This window comes from Lepus europaeus, chromosome 7, assembly GCF_033115175.1.
Source record: "Lepus europaeus isolate LE1 chromosome 7, mLepTim1.pri, whole genome shotgun sequence".
Lineage (NCBI taxonomy): Eukaryota > Metazoa > Chordata > Mammalia > Lagomorpha > Leporidae > Lepus > Lepus europaeus.
Genome location: NC_084833.1, coordinates 91,912,589 through 91,933,654, shown reverse-complemented (window position 1 = coordinate 91,933,654; position 21,066 = coordinate 91,912,589). Strand labels below are relative to the sequence as shown.

The window sequence follows — 21,066 nt, the reverse complement described above, 5'->3', positions numbered from 1 at the left end:
AAAAAAAAATTATACTTATTTCTGGACAAAATGGCAAACTATGTGCCACTTCTGAATACTGTGCTTGATCAAACAAGACCACTGAACTCAGAAAATGTCACATTAAGAAGATATTTAGGTATCTGTGCATGAGAAGCCAGGATATGGAAATTGCTATGTCTGTGGCCAACCAAGCTAGGAAGAGATTTTGGTTACAAAATTTTCTTTTCACATTGCCTTGAAAGGATCATTGTCCACTACATCATTACCTCGGGGCTAAGAAATAGCAATACCAAGCACTAGCCTGAGGTTGCAGGATACTGGCTCTCTCATAACTTGCGGTTCAGTCAGTGTGAAGTAATAGACATGGATGGAAAAGCTGGCTTTAGAGTATGAAATACAACAAAGGCAAAAACAAAGCAAAGCAAGAGAAAAACAAGCACCAAACCCAATGCCTGTAAATGGTGTGGTGAAATTTAGGACCAGAGAAAGAATATTCAAGAGGAAACAGATCAAATTACTTACAAAAAAAAAAAGAATCTTATTAACAAACTACAATAAAAACACCAATGAATAATATTTTCTAGGAGTTACAGAAAAAGAATTGGGAGGCTAAAAATGGATCTACAGCTCTACTTCAGCATATTAGTTAAATGTTAACATGAAATACAAATATTCTCTAATGTAAAAATCATCAAAAATGTTACTGCACAAACAGCATTTTAAAATAATGTTTTGGAATTGCCTTAAAATTATAAGTTAATCAGGTACCACTGGTTCTTTCAATGATATGCAAATTTCAGAACACTGTGAAAGCAACTAATAGAGTAACATGTTATTTCCTCATTACAAGCAATGCAGAACTTGTTTTAGTTGGCTTTAGCCCTCTGATTAAAAGTAAAAACCTGAAGTAACTAAGCAGTCCTACTCCTTAACAATGTCCTGAGAATCTACTTAGTTTCCCAAGGGCTTAACCCCATTAACCTGTTTTAAGTGAATCCTTGATTCTTTAAACAACAGTTTAATGTTCTCTTTAATTAGAGAAAAGCAAGGCAGTCAGCCTTACAGAGAAAGACCTAAACATAGGAAAACTTACATACTTGTATATTATTCAATATAAGCAAAGTGACTTCCAGTACACCTTCACCAAAGAAAAGGATCATAAATAAAGCATACTCCAAAGGCTTTTAGGAAATGAAGAGCTCTGAGAGTGGATAGGGTGAGGTAAAGCCAAGGATGTAGACAGAATACTCGGGACTACCAATACTGACTTGGATGCTAACTATAAGTTTATGCTAAGTGTTAATGAAGTTACAAGAATGTGCTGAACTGTTTATGTCCATCTCTGCTTGAAAGGAATGGGGAAGAATTACCTCCAGCTTCTGAAACTGCAAAACAAAAACAAAACAAAACAAAACAAAACCCTCACATGATATCAGAGTAACTGCTCCTTCAGGATACGGAAGAAAAAAATTCACTATTTGTGTTTTCTGTATTCCTAACAAGTTGTTGTTGATTAGGAATTAATCTAAGACTAATTTCATGTTTATGTTGACTATGGCAGTGTTTAACTTAATGATGTTGTCCTCCAACACCTGTAATCAAAATTTTAAAAGTATTTATTCAATAAGAATATTAAATTCTAGTTAATATTGTTTTATTAGTCTTTCTGTTATAGAATGTTACTTTCTAAAAAAATATTACAGCAAATCGCTATCAGAGACAGTAAGATAGAACGATGAGTTCAAGCGGACCTTCCTGAGATCTTGATTTTGCTACCCATTCAAAGGTAAATTAACCAAACATTATTTTCCAATAATAATAAAAAGTATTGATAAAAACAACCATAAATCTAACAAACTGAATACCTATTTCATGCCAGGCACTATCATAACTATTTTGTTTATTTAATGTTAATGACAATGTTAAAAAGTAAAAGTATTCTTATACCAAAAATTACTAATTTTATAGCTTACTATATTCTAATAGGAAAACAATTAATAACTATTAATAATAAATGGTTTTGCCAAATACATTTTTAGTTTCAGCAATAATTAGCGAAATGACAGTTTTTGTATATATTCATTTTTTTTCCTTTGAAAAAAGTAAAATGAAATTGTAAAAAACAAAGAAAGGAGGCTGGTGCTGTGCCATAGTAGGTTTAGCCACTGTCTGCAGTGCTGGCATCCCATATGGGCACTGGTTTGAATTAAGGCTCTGATCCAGCTCCACACTAGTGTGCCTAGGAAGGCAGTGGAAGATACCCCAAGTGCTTGGACCCCTGCATCCATATGAGAGACCTGGAGGAAGCTCCTGCCTCTTGGCTTCAGCCTGGCCCAGCCCCAGCCTTTGCAGCCATTTGGGGAGTGAAGGAGAGAATGGAAGATTGGTCTTTCTGTCTCTCTCTCTCTCTATGTCTAACTCTGCCTTCCAAATAAATAAATAAATCTTTAAAAAAGAAAAGAACTAGGCTTCTATCTTATAAGTGACTTGATAAAATTGTGAATAGATGTTCCATATTTCTGATGTATAAAAACTATTTGAGGCTGGCGCCGCGGCTCAATAGGCTAATCCTCCACCTTGCGGCACCAGCACACCGGTTTCTAGTCCCAGTCAGGGCACCGGATTCTGTCCTGCTTGCCCCTCTTCCAGGCCAGCTCTCTGCTGTGGCCTGGGAGTGCAGTGGAGGATGGCCCAAGTGCTTCTGCCCTGCACCCCATGGGAGACCAGGAGAAGCACCTGGCTCCTGGCTTCGGATCAGCGCAGTGCGCTTGCCGCAGCGTGCCGGCTGCGGTTGCCATTGGAGGGTGAACCAACGGCAAAGGAAGACCTTTCTCTCCATCTCTCTCTCTCTCTCACTATCCACTCCTGTCAAAAACAAACAAACAAACAAACAAACTATTTGAAAACTTCTGATATATAAAGTATTCTTTAAAATTTCCTTTCAGGGGCCAGAGTTATGGTACAGAGGGTTAAGCCACTGCCTGTAATGTTAGCATCCCATATGAGAGCCAGTTTAAGTCCCACTTCAACTCCAGCTCACTGCTAATTTGCCTGGGAAGGCAGGAAAAGAGGGCCCAATGGCCACCGACTTGGGAGTCCTGGATGGAATTCCAAGCTCCTGGTTTCTGCTTGGCCTAGTCCATTGTGGACAAGATCTCTCTCTCTCCCTCCCCTCTCCCCTCTCCTGACTGCCTCTAACTCTGCCTCTCAAATAAATCTTTTTTTTAAAATGTTTCATTTCAGAATCTATTGCTTTAACAGAAAAATAATTCTAAAAAGTATCTAACTGTAATAATTATTGCAATTGTGAAATGCATTTTTAAAAACTCATGTCTGATAAGTAGTATATACGCATCCTAAAAGAAACACACAAATGTATATAATGAAATATTGCATATTTGAAACAGAATAGCAAAACACTTAAAGTAATATCTATCTAGAACTTATACATTAATCATTTGTTCAAAATAATGATCATTACTCTTGCTAGTAATTTAAAACAATTCCATTAGTATTCAATAGAAAACTTCTTAGTGTGCAATTTAATTAAAATTCTAAAGTGACCCAATATATTAAACTACAATCATTTGTCTATAGAACTATTTTACCCTAGTTAGAAAATGCATCTTTCTTAATTATACCTTTAAGACAAGTACTAGAAAAATTGTGCTATTCTTAAAAGGATACCAAATTACAAGAATATAGAGACCACTAAACTAGTTTATCCTAATATCTTTAAAGTTTGAGTTAAAAATAGCCAATACTTATTGAATACTGAGCATGGGTTAGGCACATGCTTTACAAATATTAAGTAATCTAGTCATTGTAACAATTTATCACAATATTCAATTCTCAGAGCAGACGATCAGGCAGAGAGATGAAATAGAATGAGCTAAATCTTATGTAGAAGAGGTACAGTGGAGTTCCATGTTCTATGCTTTATTATATTATACTGCACTAAGGATGAATGGTAAAAACATCTTTCTGTTCTATTTTAAAAATGTTCCATATTATTTTCCATTAAGATATAGTTTATCACTTTATATTTATAATCATATTAAAGTAAAATATGGAAAATATTTTTCTTATAGTAGAAAAAATTAAAGTGGGAAAACAGGAGACCCAGATGAAGCCCCTGGCTCCAAGCTTCAGCCTGGTACAGCCCTGGCCTTTGCAGTCATCTGGGAAGTAATCAGGGGATGGTAGCACTCGCTCTCTCTCTTTTTCAAATAAATATATAAATGAATAAATAAATATTTTTAAAAGTTAAAGGATAGTGGTATTAAATCTCTTTAGTTCGGCATCCTAAATTCCCCTCCTTTGGTGGTTTAAGTTGCAAACTAGAAATCAAAATCGCATTATCTGAACAATAAGTCAAACTCATACTTTCCCAGTTCTAAATGAATAAACAAGTGTATTTTTAGTCTTTACCTGAATATTAAGTACTTGCTGTATTTAATACTTTTTTTAAAAAACTTATTTGACAGAGTTATAGGCAGTGATAGAGAAAGACAGAGAGAAAGGTCTTCCTTCCGCTGGTTCACCCCTCAAATGGCTGCGCCGATCTGAAGTCAGGAGCCAGGTGATTCTTCCTGGTCTCCCATATGGAATGCCAGTGCCATAGGTAGAGGATTAACCAAGTGAGCCATGGCGCCGGCCCCCAGTACTTCCTGTATTCTTAGGAGTTCCTAAGTTACTGAAGTTAAAAGGAATGTGAGTTCAATTTCTATGCTTTATATAAGATTTTGGGACTCTCCAGAAACTACCTATTATTAATTTAAGTAAAATGCAAAATTTCAACACATTTTTTACTTTCAAATCTAAAATACTTTACAACTGAAAAAAGAGATAATCATAATTATTTAATCATGAATCATGTCTGGCCTTCAGTAGGACAGATTCCAGGTGGAGAGTCTGGGCAGTATGCTGTCTTCTATCATTTCCCTGAAGTAAGAGACCTTGCTTTTCCCTCTGACCTCTCCTGCACCACCGCAGTAATAAGTGTGTGTGTCTCCCTCTCTCCAGCTGGCTCTGTGGAGACGCTGGAGGTGAAATTCCATCATGCAAGACATAAGGGAGGCAGACCAGAACAGCAAGATAGAGATTGGGTAAACTAAATTAGAACCATAACTCATGAAAGTGAACAAGAATTTACATTCTGAACCTAAACAAACTGGCTATCTTGTTAGATAAGAAAAAGATTTAAACAGGAAACAGGATTTTATAGATGCTTAAAATGTTCCTGTATTGTCCAGATTTACTCATTACACCAAGAACCAGTAAAGAATCAACCTTAATTCAATTTAAAAATATAATAAAAAGTTGCAAGCACCAACATGACATAGAAGTTGCAATTATCAAACAAGGATTATAAAGTAGCTATCACAAAAATATTCCAATGAGAAACTATGAAAATATTGTAACAAGTCAAGAATCAAGTAGTTGTCCTGACTTTAAGACATCATCACAATAAAACTGCTTCTTTCACTGTGCCTCTTACTTCCTTTATTTTGTTAGTGGGCCTTGTATTATTTAGCCCTCTTGCTCAGAATTTTTAAATTCTTGGAATCCCTTGAAGTTGTTGAAATTCTGACCTTTTAAAATTTAAGTACAGGGGACAGCACTGTAGCATAGCAGGAAAAATCACCGCCTGCAGTGCCAGCAAACCATATGGGTGCCTGTTCAATTCGCGGCTGCTCCACTTCTGATTCAGCTCCCTGTTTTTTTAATGCACCTAGGAAAGCAGCAGACAATGGTCCAACTCCTTGGGCCCCTGTACCCACATGGTAGATCCAGAAGAAGCTCCTGGATTTGGATTGTCTAAGCTCTGGCCATTGTGGTGTGAACCAGCAGATGGAAGATATCACTCTTTCTCTCTGCCTCTGCCTCTCTGTAACTCTGCCTTTCAAAGAAACAAATCTTTAAAAAAAAAATTAAGTACATGTATTCATGTACTAAGTTAGATCCTTTATATATATTACTAACAGCAGCAACATTACAGAAGGTTAATACTTAAGAAAAATTAAATTATATATTTGGCTTTCTTTAGCATCTTTCCTTCATTTTCTGTTAAGTATCTAGAATAGCCAGGAATCTGCATTTTTTCTAGCAACATATAGAGCTTTAAGGTTTTCATATTGGAAACAAGATTCCCATTAAGCTGAGAAGTCATAATGCCGCCTCCATTAAGTTTTTATGTCCACTGTCACAATAACCCTGTTTTTTTTTACCTTTTACATAATAGTTGATTCCCTCAAAAAATGTAAAACAGCAAAAAAATACCTACTAAATCAGTTTCAATATTATTTTAGATGTTGTAAACTATTAGTATAAGTTGGTTAAGTAGACTTAATTTGTATTCTCCAATGCCTTTATTCACTAGAAACATTTCAGGACCTCTGTTTCCTAGTTTCAACATAATGATAGCCAAATAGCAGACAACAGAAATATTAGGATGCAATATTCTCTGTATTTATTGCTGTAACAATACGTCCAAAGTCCTCCTGCCTGTTACTGTTCAGGGTCTGTATCTTCCCGGATCTTAATATCTTCTCAAAAATGAAGATTATAAATCATTTTTATGCTTGAAATTTCATGTATTTGGGGTTACTTAAAAAATTGTTTGTTATAAATACCTCCTTTCAACTCCATTTAGATACTGTTTGACTCAAATTTTGAACGCCAGTTTTTCTTTTTGCAATTATCCCTAAATAGGAAAATGCTAAAATTCTAGCTGTTGTTAAAAGGAATGAAGATTAACAACATAACTACCAACGTTTCCCTAAGGCTTTCAAGTTTTAGAAAGAATAAACTAAGATCACACATTTTAGATAAATAATTTACCTGTGATAAGATTTCTAGTTAAGTATTAATCTCAACACTCAGTAGCGGGTTAGTAGTTGTTATATTTTGAGTTTTTCAGAACTGCAAGATAAACATTCTTTTGGTTAAAATAATAAATGCCAGAAGAGCCCCTCTCCAGGTCACTAATAAAAAACTCCAAATATAACAGATTTTCTTTTATATTAGTAATTCCAATTAAAAGGAACCAGAGGGATAGAGAGGTTGAGTGTGAAGGAAGCTGCTTCAAAACAAAATATTCTGGCATATTTACCTTTTTTGTTGACAACAACAGATATGAAAACCCTTTTTTGAAAGCCACAGTAATACTTAAAGCATTTTGTGCAAAATAAACTTAATATTGAACCACAACTGTACCAGGTGCCAGTGAACTTAAAAGATAACCTATTACATCATCTACACATTAGATATATAAGATCAAATTAGGAATAAGGATGTTTACCAACACTGTATACTCTATTTGGTTGAGTAATAAAGAGAAAATACCAAAAGATCAGAAAGCTGAAACTGGACTGGCTGAATAGGGTTAAAATGTAACTCTGGAAAGAGCAAAGGAGATACCAGGACTAAAGTAACAGCTGTAAAAACTGAGAAGAATATTTCATATATTTCAGTTGGCTAATAATTAAAATCACACACATAAAAAATAATCATACAATTGCTGAAATAATGGAATGCTAATTAGCCAGTAGTAAGGGCAGAAAAGAATGGCAAGAATGCTATCTCAGGCCACAGCAGAGAGCTGGATTGGAAGTGCAGCAGCAGGGACTAGAACCACACCCATATGGGATGCCGGCACTGCAGGAGGGAGCTTTAACCAATTGCCACAGTGCCAGCCCCTCTTCTCTCTTATTCTAACAGCACTTGCGCTTTCCTAATATCTGCAATAATTTGTAATAATATATTTATGTGCTTCCTTACTTGCTTCATTTTTTGATGTCTCAAAAATGAGTGTAAACTCCACAAAGTAGGTACATGATTATTCTCTCCACAAGTATCTATAAGGTCTTCAATAAGTTCATGGAAAAATGTGTCTTAGGAAAAAAATCATGCATGAATTTCAAGGTATACTTATTTTCAAATCATATTTTCCATGAATTTTTAAAAGTACCCTCATGAATACAGTTCCTGCCAAAAAATACTGAAACACACTAGGTGTTCAAATTTTTTTTTTTAAATAAATGACTGGATACTATAATTATACAAAATAATTAACTTTAAATCTGACTCCAAAATGGTCATTATAAAAACAAGAAAAAAATAACAAGTGTCAATGAGGAAATAGAAAAGAAACTTTACACCCCATTGGTGGGATTGCAAATTAGTTCAGGCACTGTGAAGAACAATTTGGAGGGTGCTCAAAAACAAAATATAAGGAGTCTATCTATAGCCTTGTGGTTTAAGAAGCCTCTGTCCCACATCAAAATATCTGGGTTTGAGTCCTAGCTCCAGCTCCCCTGACTCCAGTTTCATACCAATGCAGACTTTGAGAGGCAATGGCAATAGCTTGAATAACAGAGGCCCTGCCATCCACACAGGAAATCTAGATTAGGTTCCCAGCTCCCAGTGTTGGTTCTCGATCTGGCCAGCCCTGACTTTTGAAGGCATCTGGAGAGTGAAACTGCATATAGGATCTGTCTAATTCTCAAATAAAAAATAATAAAATAAAAAACAGAGGTGCCCCACTCCTGGTTATATATCTGAACGAAATGAAGTCAGCATATCAGTAATATGGCTGATTCCCATTTTTATAGCAATACAATTCAAAATGGATTTTGGAATCAATCTAGGGGTCCACTGACAGATTAATGGACAAAACAACTGTCACACACACACACAAACACACACACACAGTGGGATATTTTCATCATTAAAAAAAGAATGAAATCCTGATGTTTTCAACAAAATAGATGTAACTGCAGGTCATTACATTAGACCACACCCAGCAAGATAAATACTGCATATTCTTTCTCATATGTGGAAATTTTAAAATGTCTATTGGAATTTGGAATAGTGATTAGTAGCAGTTGAAAATGCTAGGGCAAGGGGGAGTGGGTAAAAAGAGATTGGATAACGAGTTCTAAAACATAGTCAGGGGCTGGCACTGTGGCGTAGCAGGTAAAGCCACTTCCTGTAGTGCTGGCATCCCATATGGGTGCCGGTTCAAGTCCTGGCTGCTCCAGTTCCAATCCAGCTCTCTGCTATGGCCTGGCAAAGCTGAAGATGCCCCAAATCCTTGGGCCTCTGCACCCGGGTAGGAGACCCGGAGGAAGCTCCTGGCTCCTGGCTTCGGATTGGCACAACTCTGGCCACTGTGACCAACTGGGGAGTGAACCAGCAGATAGAAGACCTCTCTCTCTGCCTCTCCTTCTCCCTCTTGTAACTCGGACTTTCAAATAAATAAATAAATTTTAAAAATATGCAAAATAAGTTAAAAAACAAGGAAAATAATTTGTTAGTATTTATTAAAGAGGCAGCTGAAGTAATGGTCATATTTTATAGATGACAAATTTAACAAATTTTCTACTATTGTAAGATGAATAATTTTAAAAAAGAGTACTTAACATAAATAGGTCTTAATATAAACTTTATATATATTAGTTTAATCCTCAATATTATATGAGAAAAGTACTATCATCATCTTCATTTTACAGATAAGAGAATGTAGGCACAAAGAATTTGATTCAATTTGTGGTTGTGAGCCAGGAAGTGCTAGAACTTAGATTTTCAACCCATTAGCCTGGTTCCAGAAACTACATTCTTATCACTGTGTTAGATCAATAATGGGCAATCAAAACTATTTAACTGCCACATCTTTACACTAGACAGATTGCTCATTCAGACAGCAGCTGGCGGTACAAATGGGATGGCTTCTAGGAGTAAAAACCAGCTATGTGTCAGCCTGCTCAATAAATTGTCTTCAAACTCTTCACCAGAAAAGTAGCCTGCTCCAACAGGAAGTAAATATTTCACCTAGTGGAACTTTAACAACTTGGATTTATCTGATCTATGAACAGGAAGAAAAAAGTTATGACATATTCTATGGCAAATAATTTCAAAATTCTTAAAAATGAAATTGTGCTCCTTGTATTGAAAAGCCAACATAATACTTGATTAGCATGTTTATCTTGGGAATGCAAATTACATTTCAATTAGCAATTTTTAACTCCCATGTTGTTTCACATAAAGAAATAACTACTTAATTGTAAACTAAGGAAAGAGGACTAATAGATTACTAAAACAGATCTATAAAATAAGTAATAGATATAAATAGAGATAACATGATCCTTTTTACATACACCATTTCTGTGAACCAAGGCAGTAAGTATTGTATGAGAATTTTAAGGACAAGGCAGTAAGTTTAATAACTTTTGTTACTATCGGATTTGTAATCATATGGTCTGGAAAGCTACAGAGATACAGGAGTGTTTGTGTTACAGTATTAAGGCTTTTAAAAAATAATCTACTTGACCAGGAAGGAATGTAAAAGTAGGCAGAAAGAACCAGAAGAACAAATAAAAATGTTTAAAAGGGTTTGTCATGTTAAGGAGTCACTGTGTACTTGCATCCGATGTGGGATCTGTCCTTAATGTGTTGTCTAATGTGCAGTGATGCTATAAGTAGTACTGAAACAGTATTTTTACACTTTGTGTTTCTGTGTGGGTACAAACTGATGAGATCTTTACTAATTATATACTGAATCGATCTTCTGTATATAAATATAATTGGAAATGAAAAAAACAACCTTGTGTTAAATTGGAAATGGCATAGAAAATTAATTAATTTTTAAAAAAATATTATATAGGATCTCTGTCATTAATGTGCTGTACACTGTTATTTAATGCTATAACTAGTATTGAAACAGTATTTTTTTCACTTTGTGTTGCTATATGGGGGCAAACTGTTGAAATCTTTAATATATACTAAACTGATCTTCTGTATATAAAGAGAACTGAAAATGAATCTTGATGTGATTGGAAGGGGAGAGGGAGCGGGAAAGGGGAGGGTTGCGGGTGGGAGGGAAGTTATGGGAGGGGGGAAGCCATTGTAATCCATAAGCTGTACACTGGAAATTTATATTCATTAAATAAAAGTTTAATAAATGAAAAAAAAATAAATAAAAGGGTTTGCCATGTTAAATAAATGATAACAGCATGTGATCTTATGTAGCAAAAACACAGAACTATGGTACAAAGAAGTAAGAATGAAGACAGCCAGCCAGCCTGGAATAAGATCACAAATAACAGCATTAAGTGATGAAATGAGGTTTTACCATCTTTTTGCTGCTTACAAGAAACTCATCTTTCCAACAATGATCCATACAGACTGAAAGTGAAAGGCTGGAAAAAGATATACCATGCCAACAGAAATGAAAAAAGAGCGGGCGTAGCCATCTTAATATCGGACAACATAAACTTTACCACAAAAACTTTCAGGAGAGACAAAGAGGGGCACTATTTAATGATTAAGGGATCCATTCAACAGGAAGATATAACAATTATCAATGTATATGCACCTAATCACAGGGCACCAGCTTATTTAAAAGACTTGTTAAGGGACTTAAAGGGAGACTTAGACCCCAATACAATAGTACTGGGGGACTTCAATACTCCACTCTCAGAGATAGACAGATCAACAAAGAGACAGCAGATTTAAATGACACTATAGCCCAAATGGATCTAACAGATATCTACAGAACATTTCATCCTACATCTAAGGACTTTACATTCTTCTCAGCAGTATATGGAACCTTCTCTAGGATTGACCACATACTAGGCCATAAAGCAAGTCTCAGCAAATTCAAAAGAATTAGAATCATACCATGCAGCTTCTCAGACCACAAAGGAATGAAATTGGAAATTAGCAACTCGGGAATCCCCAGAGCACGTGCAAACACATGGAGATTGAACAACATGCTCCTGAATGAACAATGGGTCATAGAAGAAATTAAAAGAGAAATCAAAAATTTTCTGGAAGTAAATGAGGATAACAGCACAACATACCAAAACCTATGGGATACAACAAAAGCAGTGTTAAGAGGAAAGTATATATCAATAGGTGCCTACATCAAGAAATTGGAGAGGCACCAAATAGATGAGCTTTCAAGTCATCTCAAGGATCTAGAAAATCTGCAGCAAACCAAACCCAAACCCAGTAGAAGAAGGGAAATAATTAAAATCAAAGAAGAAATCAACAGGATTGAATCCAAAAAAAAATTACAAAAAATCAGCCAAACGAGGAGCTGGTTTTTTGAAAAAATAAACAAAATTGACACCCCATTGGCCCAACTAACTAAAAAAAGAAGAGAAAAGACCCAAATCAATAGGATCAGAGATGAAAAAGGAAACATAACAACAGACACCACAGAAATAAAAAGAATCATCAGAGATTACTACAAGGACTTGTATGCCAGCAAACAGGGAAATCTATCAGAAATGGACAGATTCTTGGACACATACAACCTACCTAAATTGAGCCTGGAAGACATAGAAAACCTAAACAGACCCATAACTGACACAGAAATTGAAACAGTAATAAAGGCCCTCCCAACAAAGAAAAGCCCAGGACCAGATGGATTCACTGATGAGTTCTACCAGACATTTAGAGAAGAACTAACTCCAATTCTTCTCAAACTATTCAGAACAATCGAAAAAGAGGGAATCCTCCCAAATTCTTTCTATGAAGCTAGCATCACCTTAATTCCTAAGCCGGAAAAAGATGCAGCATTGAAAGAGAATTACAGACCAATATCCCTGATGAACATAGACGCAAAAATACTCAATAAAATTCTGGCCAATAGAATGCAACAACACATCAGAAAGATCATCCACCCAGACCAAGTGGGATTTATCCCTGGTATGCAAGGATGGTTCAACGTCCGCAAAACAATCAACGTACTACACTACATTAATAGGCTGCAGAAGAAAAACCATATGATTCTCTCAATAGACGCAGAGAAAGCATTTGATAAAATACAACACCCTTTCATGATGAAAACTCTAAGCAAACTGGGTATGGAAGGAACATTCCTCAATACAATCAAAGCAATATATGAAAAACCCACGGCCAACATCCTATTGAATGGGGAAAAGTTGGAAGCATTTCCGCTGAGATCTGGTACCAGACAGGGATGCCCTCTCTCACCACTGCTATTCAATATAGTTCTGGAAGTTTTAGCCAGAGCTATTAGGCAAGAAAAAGAAATTAAAGGGATACAAATCGGGAAGGAAGAACTCAAACTATCCCTCTTTGCAGATGATATGATTCTTTATTTAGGGGACCCAAAGAACTCTACTAAGAGACTACTGGAACTCATCGAAGAGTTTGGCAAAGTAGCAGGATTTAAAATCAATCCACAAAAATCAACAGCCTTTGTATACACAGGCAATGCCATGGCTGAGGAAGAACTTCTAAGATCAATCCCATTCACAATAGCTACAAAAACAATCAAATACCTTGGAATAATCTTAACCAAGGACGTTAAAGATCTCTACGATGAAAACTACAAAACCTTAAAGAAAGAAATAGAAGAGGATACCAAAAAATGGAGAAATCTTCCATGCTCATGGATTGGAAGAATCAATATCATCAAAATGTCTCTTCTCCCAAAAGCAATTTATACATTCAATGCAATACCAATCAAGATACCGAAGACATTCTTCTCAGATCTGGAAAAAATAATGCTGAAATTCATATGGAGACACAGAAGACCTCGAATAGCCAAAGCAATCTTGTACAACAAAAACAAAGCCGGAGGCATCACAATACCAGATTTCAGGACATACTACAGGGCAGTTGTTATCAAAACAGCATGGTACTGGTACAGAAACAGATGGATAGACCAATGGAACAGAATAGAAACATCAGAAATCAATCCAAACATCTACAGCCAACTTATATTTGATCAAAGATCCAAAACTAATCCCTGGAATAAGGACAGCCTATTCAATAAATGGTGCTGGGAAAATTGGATTTCCATGTGCAGGAGCTTGAAGCAAGACCCATACCTTTCACCTTACACAAAAATTCACTCAACGTGGATTAAAGACTTAAATCTACGACCCGAAACCATCAAATTATTAGAGAGCATTGGGGAAACCCTACAAGATATAGGTACAGGCAAAGACTTCTTGGAAAAGACCCCAGGAGCACAGGCAGTCAAAGCCAAAATTAACATTTGGGATTGCATCAAATTGAGAAGTTTCTGTACTTCAAAAGAAACAGTCAGGAAAGTGAAGAGGCAACCGACAGAATGGGAAAAAATATTTGCAAACTATACTACAGATAAAGGGTTGATAACCAGAATCTACAAAGAAATCAAGAAAATCCACAACAACAGAACAAACAACCCACTGAAGAGATGGGCCAAGGAACTCAATAGACATTTTTCAAAAGAGGAAATCCAAATGGCCAACAGACACATGAAAAAATGTTCAAGATCACTAGCAATCAGAGAAATGCAAATCAAAACCACAATGAGGTTTCACCTCACCCTGGTGAGAATGGCTCACATACAGAAATCTACCAACAATAGATGCTGGAAAGGATGTGGGGAAAAAGGGACACTAACCCACTGTTGGTGGGAATGCAAACTGGTTAAGCCAGTATGGAAGTCAGTCTGGAGATTCCTCAGAAACCTGAACATAACCCTACCATACAACCCATCCATCCCACTCCTTGGAATTTACCCAAAGGAAATTAATTTGGCTAACAAAAAAGCCATCTGCACATTAATGTTTATTGCAGCTCAATTCACAATAGCTAAGACCTGGAACCAACCCAAATGCCCATCAACAGTAGACTGGATAATAAAATTATGGGACATGTACTCCATAGAATACTATACAGCAGTAAGGAACAATGAAACCCAGTCATTTGCAACAAGATGGAAGGATCTGGAAAGCATCATGCTGAGTGAATTAAGCCAGTCCCAAAGAGACAAATATCATTTGTTTTCCCTGATCGACGACAACTGAACACCAAAGGGGAAACCTGTTGAAGTGAAATGGACACTATAAGAAACAATGACCTGATCAGCTTTTGTCCTGACTCTAGATGTACAATGTAATACTTTATCCTTTTTAGTATTTGTTGTTGTTGTTGTTCTAGTACTAGCAGTTGAACTCTGTAATTAACACACAATTATTCTTAGGTGTTTAAATTTTAACTGAAAAGTGATCCCTGTTAAATTTCAGAGTGGAAAAAGAGAGGGAGGAGATGCACAATTTGGGACATGCACAATCAGTCTTGCCCCAAATGATGGAGTTAGAAATGTGCCAGGGGATTCCAATACAATCCCATCAAGGTGGCATGTACCAATGCCATCTCACCAGTCCAAGTGATCAATTTCAGTTCACATTCGATGGCCTGGAGAGGTCTAAGAAACAAAGGGATCACACAAATAAGACAAGTGTCTGCTAATACTAACTGATAGAATCAAAAAGGGAGAGAAAGATCCAGCATGGGAAGTGGGATACACAGCAGACTCATAGAATGGCAGATGTCCTAAACAACACTCTGGCCTCAGAATCAGCCCTTAAGGCATTCAGACCTGGCTGAAGAGCCCATGAGAGTATTGTAGGCATGGAAAGCCAAGATACCATGGAAAAGAAAAAAAGAAGAAGACCTAAATGAAAGATCTCTGTTAGTGAGATCCCAGTGGAAAGAACGGGGCCATCAAAGAAGGAGGTACCTTTCTCTGAAGGGAGGAGAGAACTTCCACTTTGACTGTGACCCTATCGGAATAAGATCAAAGTCAGCGAACCCTAAAGGCTTCCATAGCCCTGGCAACTCATGACTAGAGCCTAGGGAGATTACTGACGCCATGAACAGGAGTGTCAAATTGTTAAGTCAGCAATAGGAGTCACTGTGTACTTACACCCCATGTGGGATCTGTCCTTAATGTGTTGTCTAATGTGCAGTGATGCTATAACTAGTACTGAAACAGTATTTTTACACTTTGTGTTTCTGAGTGGGTACAAACTGATGAGATCTTTACTAATTATATACTGAATCGATCTTCTGTATATAAAGATAATTGGAAATGAAAAAAAAAAACCTGGTGTTAAATTGGAAACGGCATAGAAAATTAATTAATTTTTAAAAAATATTATGTAGGATCTCTGCCTTTAATGTGCTGTACACTCTTATTTAATGCTATAACTAGTATTCCAACAGTATTTTTTTTTTCACTTTGTGTTGCTATATGGGGGCAAACTGTTGAAATCGTTACCTAATATATACTAAACTGATCTTTTGTATATAAAGAGAATTGAAAATGAATCATGATGTGATTGGAAGGGGAGAGGGAGCGGGAAAGGGGAGGGTTGTGGGTGGGAGGGAAGTTTTGGGAGGGGGAAGCCATTGTAACCCATAAGCTGTACTTTGGAAATTTATATTCATTAAATAAAAGTTTAATAAAAAAAAAAGAAATGAGGTTTTAAAAAATATTTATATAATATAGAAAAATATGAAGCAGGATGTGGAAAATGAACTGAAAAAAAGTAGGGATCTTCAGTTTAATCCAAAGGCACCTGCCTATTCTAGTAGGAACAATAAGAACCAAAGTAGGTGTATGCCAATGTGTCCAAAAAATTAACCCAAACTATACTTCTTACCCTTCCCTTTGATAACTGTGTTTTGGTACTAGATCCTTGGTTTCTTTCCACTTTGCCTAGCCTCTTCAAAATGATAACTCAAGCCCTCAGAATAATCACACATTTTGAGTTTACTGACTTCATCAATATCATTTCTGTCAAAGCAACACATACTACAATCTCTGATTCTACCTACAAACTTACCTTAAGGTTCTTAGGATATTGTACTCTACTCAAGCTCCATCTTTTTGGTTTTTCATCTGTACATAGGAATGGGATAGTAAAGGACATGTTGTGGCATAAACCCAATGTCAGAGAACTATTAATAGGCTACTCTCTACATTCAAAATCAGAATTTGGAGAAAGAAAACTAATTTGAGTTTCTAATCATGGGTTGGTCTTAGGAGGTAAATGATTTATACATAAGACTTGAAGTTATGTTTATGATCCTCTCTATGTAATAGAAACAAAATTTCCAGAATTACACAGAATGTATGTATGTATGTCAGCAGTGGAGAAAGGGAGTCAGCAATAAAATCAAATGGGCCTGATGAAGAAAAACAGGGAGGAAGGAAGATAAGTGCACAATCTAGGAAACTTCATACCAGGTGTGGAATCAACTATGGTAAATTTAGGAAGCACTGACATCTCAAAGATTATAGTCCAAAAGAAAGTGAATTAGTAAAAAGAGCACAGACTTAGAAATGTGAGTTGTTATTTGCAACTTCACAAATGTCCATTAAAACTACAAAACCACATAACTGGATTTCTTATGAAAAATACATAGAAGTTGTATTTCAAGGCTGGAAGTAATGTGGGTTGGAACCAACACACCCAGTGCACATTTAAAAGCAGAATCAGAGAAAATTTTAAATAAACTGACAAAATTACGGAATAGACTTCATCTCCCCAATCTTTGGAAAATGAGTCAAGAAAATTCACCTATATTTCAGAGAAAAGTAAAACTTTCAATAGATATCTGGATTATATCTCTTAAATGTATGATGAGTTATTTATAATAATTAGGATTACTTTTTTTATAATTTTAAATTTTCTTTTTTTTAACTTTTATTTAATGAATATAAATTTCCAAAGTACAGCTTATGGATTACAATGGCTTCGCCCCTCCCATAACTTCCCTCCCACCCACAACCCTCCCCTTTCCTACTCCCTCTTCCCTTCCATTCACATAAAGATTCATTTTCAATTCTCTTTATATACAGAAGATCAGGATTACTTTTACAGTAGGTTTGTTATATAATAAGGAGCAAATTTAGTCAATTATTCATATCATTCAATTTCCATTTTATTCTGTAAATGAAGGCCAAAAATAGTGCATTATAATTCTCAGAATAGTTAACTATGTTACAATACAAATACACACAAATTATAAAAATACAGCTGCATGTGTGTACAAATTTTAAGAATTACATACCTAGAAAATCAAAAAGTTCAAAAGGGCCAAGGTCATAAAAAGATTATAAATTGTTCATAGAAACAAGAACTATGAGTCTGAAGAAAGAAAACATTGCCAAACATTAAGACAGTGAATGAACTGTTAGTGGCAAATACAGAAAATTTGAATAAATGTGGTTATTCATGTAAAGACAAGCAAAGACTGACTTAAGAAAAGAGGGCAAAGAACAATAACTTCAACATCAACTGTCATAAAGAAAAAAGTGATGAAGGTCCAATACTTTTGGGACACGAACATGTGCAATACGATTATCTCTATAATTCACGCAGAAATGGGAGCATAGATTTAGGATGGGGAGCATAGATTTAGGTGCTAGCAAAATAAAGGGAAAAAAGAAAATATGAGAAGAATAATTCACTACTAACCTGGTTTAATTTCTTCCAGAGATTGAGAATGGGAGAAAGTTCATTAGACCAGATTTCTCTATCAAATTTGCAACCAGCTGTAACTGATCTTCCCAAGATCCTCAACTGTGAAATAACCTAAATGAAAAAATAAGTAACAATGAATGAAAATAAATACAGAGAGAAATAGCATAAGTACAAAAACAGACACGTTTAACAAAAATAAAGGTCAAGTAAATAAAGTTTACTGTAAACAGATTTTAATACTGTTATATCTACTCAATTGTCTTCACATTTTACTAATTTAAATAGTTTTTTAAAAAGGAACTTAAATTTGAAGAAAATCATAAAAATTATACACTATAATTACTCATTTGGAAAGCAGCTTCTTTATGTAGAAAATTCTACTTGTTTATTATTAAGAAAACTGTCTATTTGCTCATCTCTGAAATCTATATTACATTTTTGTCTCATTGAAATTTCATAATTTTAAAATGTTAAAAAAGTACTTAAAATTAAAATGTCAGGAGAGATAGTAGCATAGCAAACACTAGAAAATGATAAGGGAATTTAAGTAATTGTTGACTGGTCAAAGTATTTATAAAACTGAGTTCTAATGCTCTATATTAATTTTATGTTTTCATTTTCATGTTTCCTCTACACACAAGGCTTCCAGGAAAGTAGTGTGGGTCAGGTAATTTAAACAAGACAAGGAAAATAATTACTTCCTATTTAGGAGTTGCACTTCAGAAACTTTCTTATTATTAGTTTCTTTATCATCAATCTCATCAAAATTAACATTTTTTTCTAAAATAGCATTTAATTGCTCCCATTTTAAGAACATTAATTAAGCTTATTTATCATTTGCTGAAAATGACCCAAAAGATTATTAACTATGCTAGATACAAGATTTGATATTGTGTATGAGTATTTCTGTGTACTCAAATAATAAAACCAGTGTTCTTTATAAAATTTCAAATAAATATTAAAAATGTACTATCTCATTCCTACTCATATACATAAAACAAATGCAAAAAAGTAGTTTTAGCTAATATTTTAAATTTTACTCTTTTTTTAGAGGTATAGGATAACTTTCCTTTTTAGAATATTGGGCTGCACTTCATACTTTTAGGGTCTTATATTAGTAAAGTTCATAGTAAAATAAGTACCATAAATCATTCAGAATCAATGTAGTACTTAATTGTTAAATATCTCATCCATGATCATATTTTTAAATTCAAGTTATGTTTAGAGCTTTTGATTGATTCTTTAGTCTTGAAAAATTGTGGTGTTTGATTTTTTTTCTGATAAATTATTTTCATTTACTCTATCTGAATCTTACAGCAGCATTTAATTTATCAGATTTTGCTAAACTACAAAATATCACTAGTTGGTACTCCAAGGAAGTACCATTTTAGTTTTGGTAATAAAGGTTATCATTCACTCATTTGTGTTTTAAATTTTTCAAACATGAAAGAAAACAAGAAAGAATGCAAAGAAGTGCCAAGAGGAAAGAGTGAACATATTTTAATGTGTGTGTGCATGTGCACACCTCAAAATGTCCATGGAAAAATAAACTTAACTAAACATCATTCCATTTCCCTACATACTTTTGAAGTATTCTAATATTTTGAGTTAAATGTATATCACCTAGAAAAATGTCAAATATTTCCATATAGTATGACCATAATTGTTAATGAACAGAGTAATAAAAATGGAATTTAAATATATATACAAATTTTTTAGGACAGGGCCATAACTTATAATGGACCATCTTTTATTTTTACAAAACCTACATATATATTTTTATTCACATTTTAAATAATTTTCTATAATACTTCTTTCAAATGGAGTCAAAGGGGATTAAATTTCATCTCAGCAAAAACATTTACATCAGTTCTTTGATTTTCAATCCATATTTAATAGCTGACATCATGGCACTAGAATGCTTTGAGCATCTGTAAGAATTACAGGGATGCTTCTACAATACGGTCACTCATTTCACTTGTAAACATTGCAAAAACCAATGAGAAACATTTTGGGAATACCTGTGTTTCCCCTAAATCAATGGTATGTTTCTATTTCAAGACAACATATTTCATTTATAATCGTATTTTTCTTTTTCTTTGGATATTGTGAAGCACACATAATATTTTTAGATTTAACAATACTACCAGTTTAATACATCCTCAGAGCACAGGACTGTTTGTTTTGTTCTCCTTTTGATTTATTAACTGTTTCTCTAATCTGCTTGCATTTTCCATTCTAATTTTCTCTTTGGCTGATATCCTCTACCATTGAGGACTATATTTTTATCAGTGACTATATTTTTATCAGTCTTTGCAGAAATGTTAGTGAATATAAATGCTCATTCCCATCTTATAGAAGAAACAATGATTTTCAAAGAAAATTTGCAATAATTTTTGGAGCAAGAGATATGGAAGACTAGGTGTCTGGAGAAATACTCTAAAAAAAGAATATTCCAAAATTATGAATGAGCAACACTGTCATCAACAAAAAGAAATTCAAAATTTATGACTGAAATGCTAAAGAAATTAAGGAAATTACTAGAGACTAGGAGAGAGGGGAAAAAAAAACCATAGATATTAAAACATAAGTTAGACTTTAAAAACAAAGAAAATGAGAAGGCTAAAAACATGTTGAACATGCCTAATCTGAAAGTACAAAATGCTCTGAAACCTAAGGCTTTAAAAAAAAAAAAAAAGATTTGAAAGTCAGTGTGAGAGATGTAAAAGTAGACACACACACACACACACACGGGATGGGGGTAGTTTCCACACACTGG

The 21,066-nt window shown here is 34.8% G+C and overlaps 1 protein-coding gene across 3 annotated transcripts in view; it reads right to left on the bottom strand.

Moving 5' to 3' along the window:
- The window catches only part of DYNC2H1 (dynein cytoplasmic 2 heavy chain 1), a 367,993-nt gene that overhangs the window by 89,221 nt on the left and 257,706 nt on the right, over nt 1-21,066 (bottom strand). For all 3 annotated transcript variants that reach the window (XM_062196938.1, XM_062196939.1, XM_062196940.1), the window contains one exon: nt 18,282-18,398. In XM_062196938.1, the coding sequence (XP_062052922.1) occupies nt 18,282-18,398 (117 nt within the window). The remainder of the gene's footprint in view (nt 1-18,281; nt 18,399-21,066) is intronic.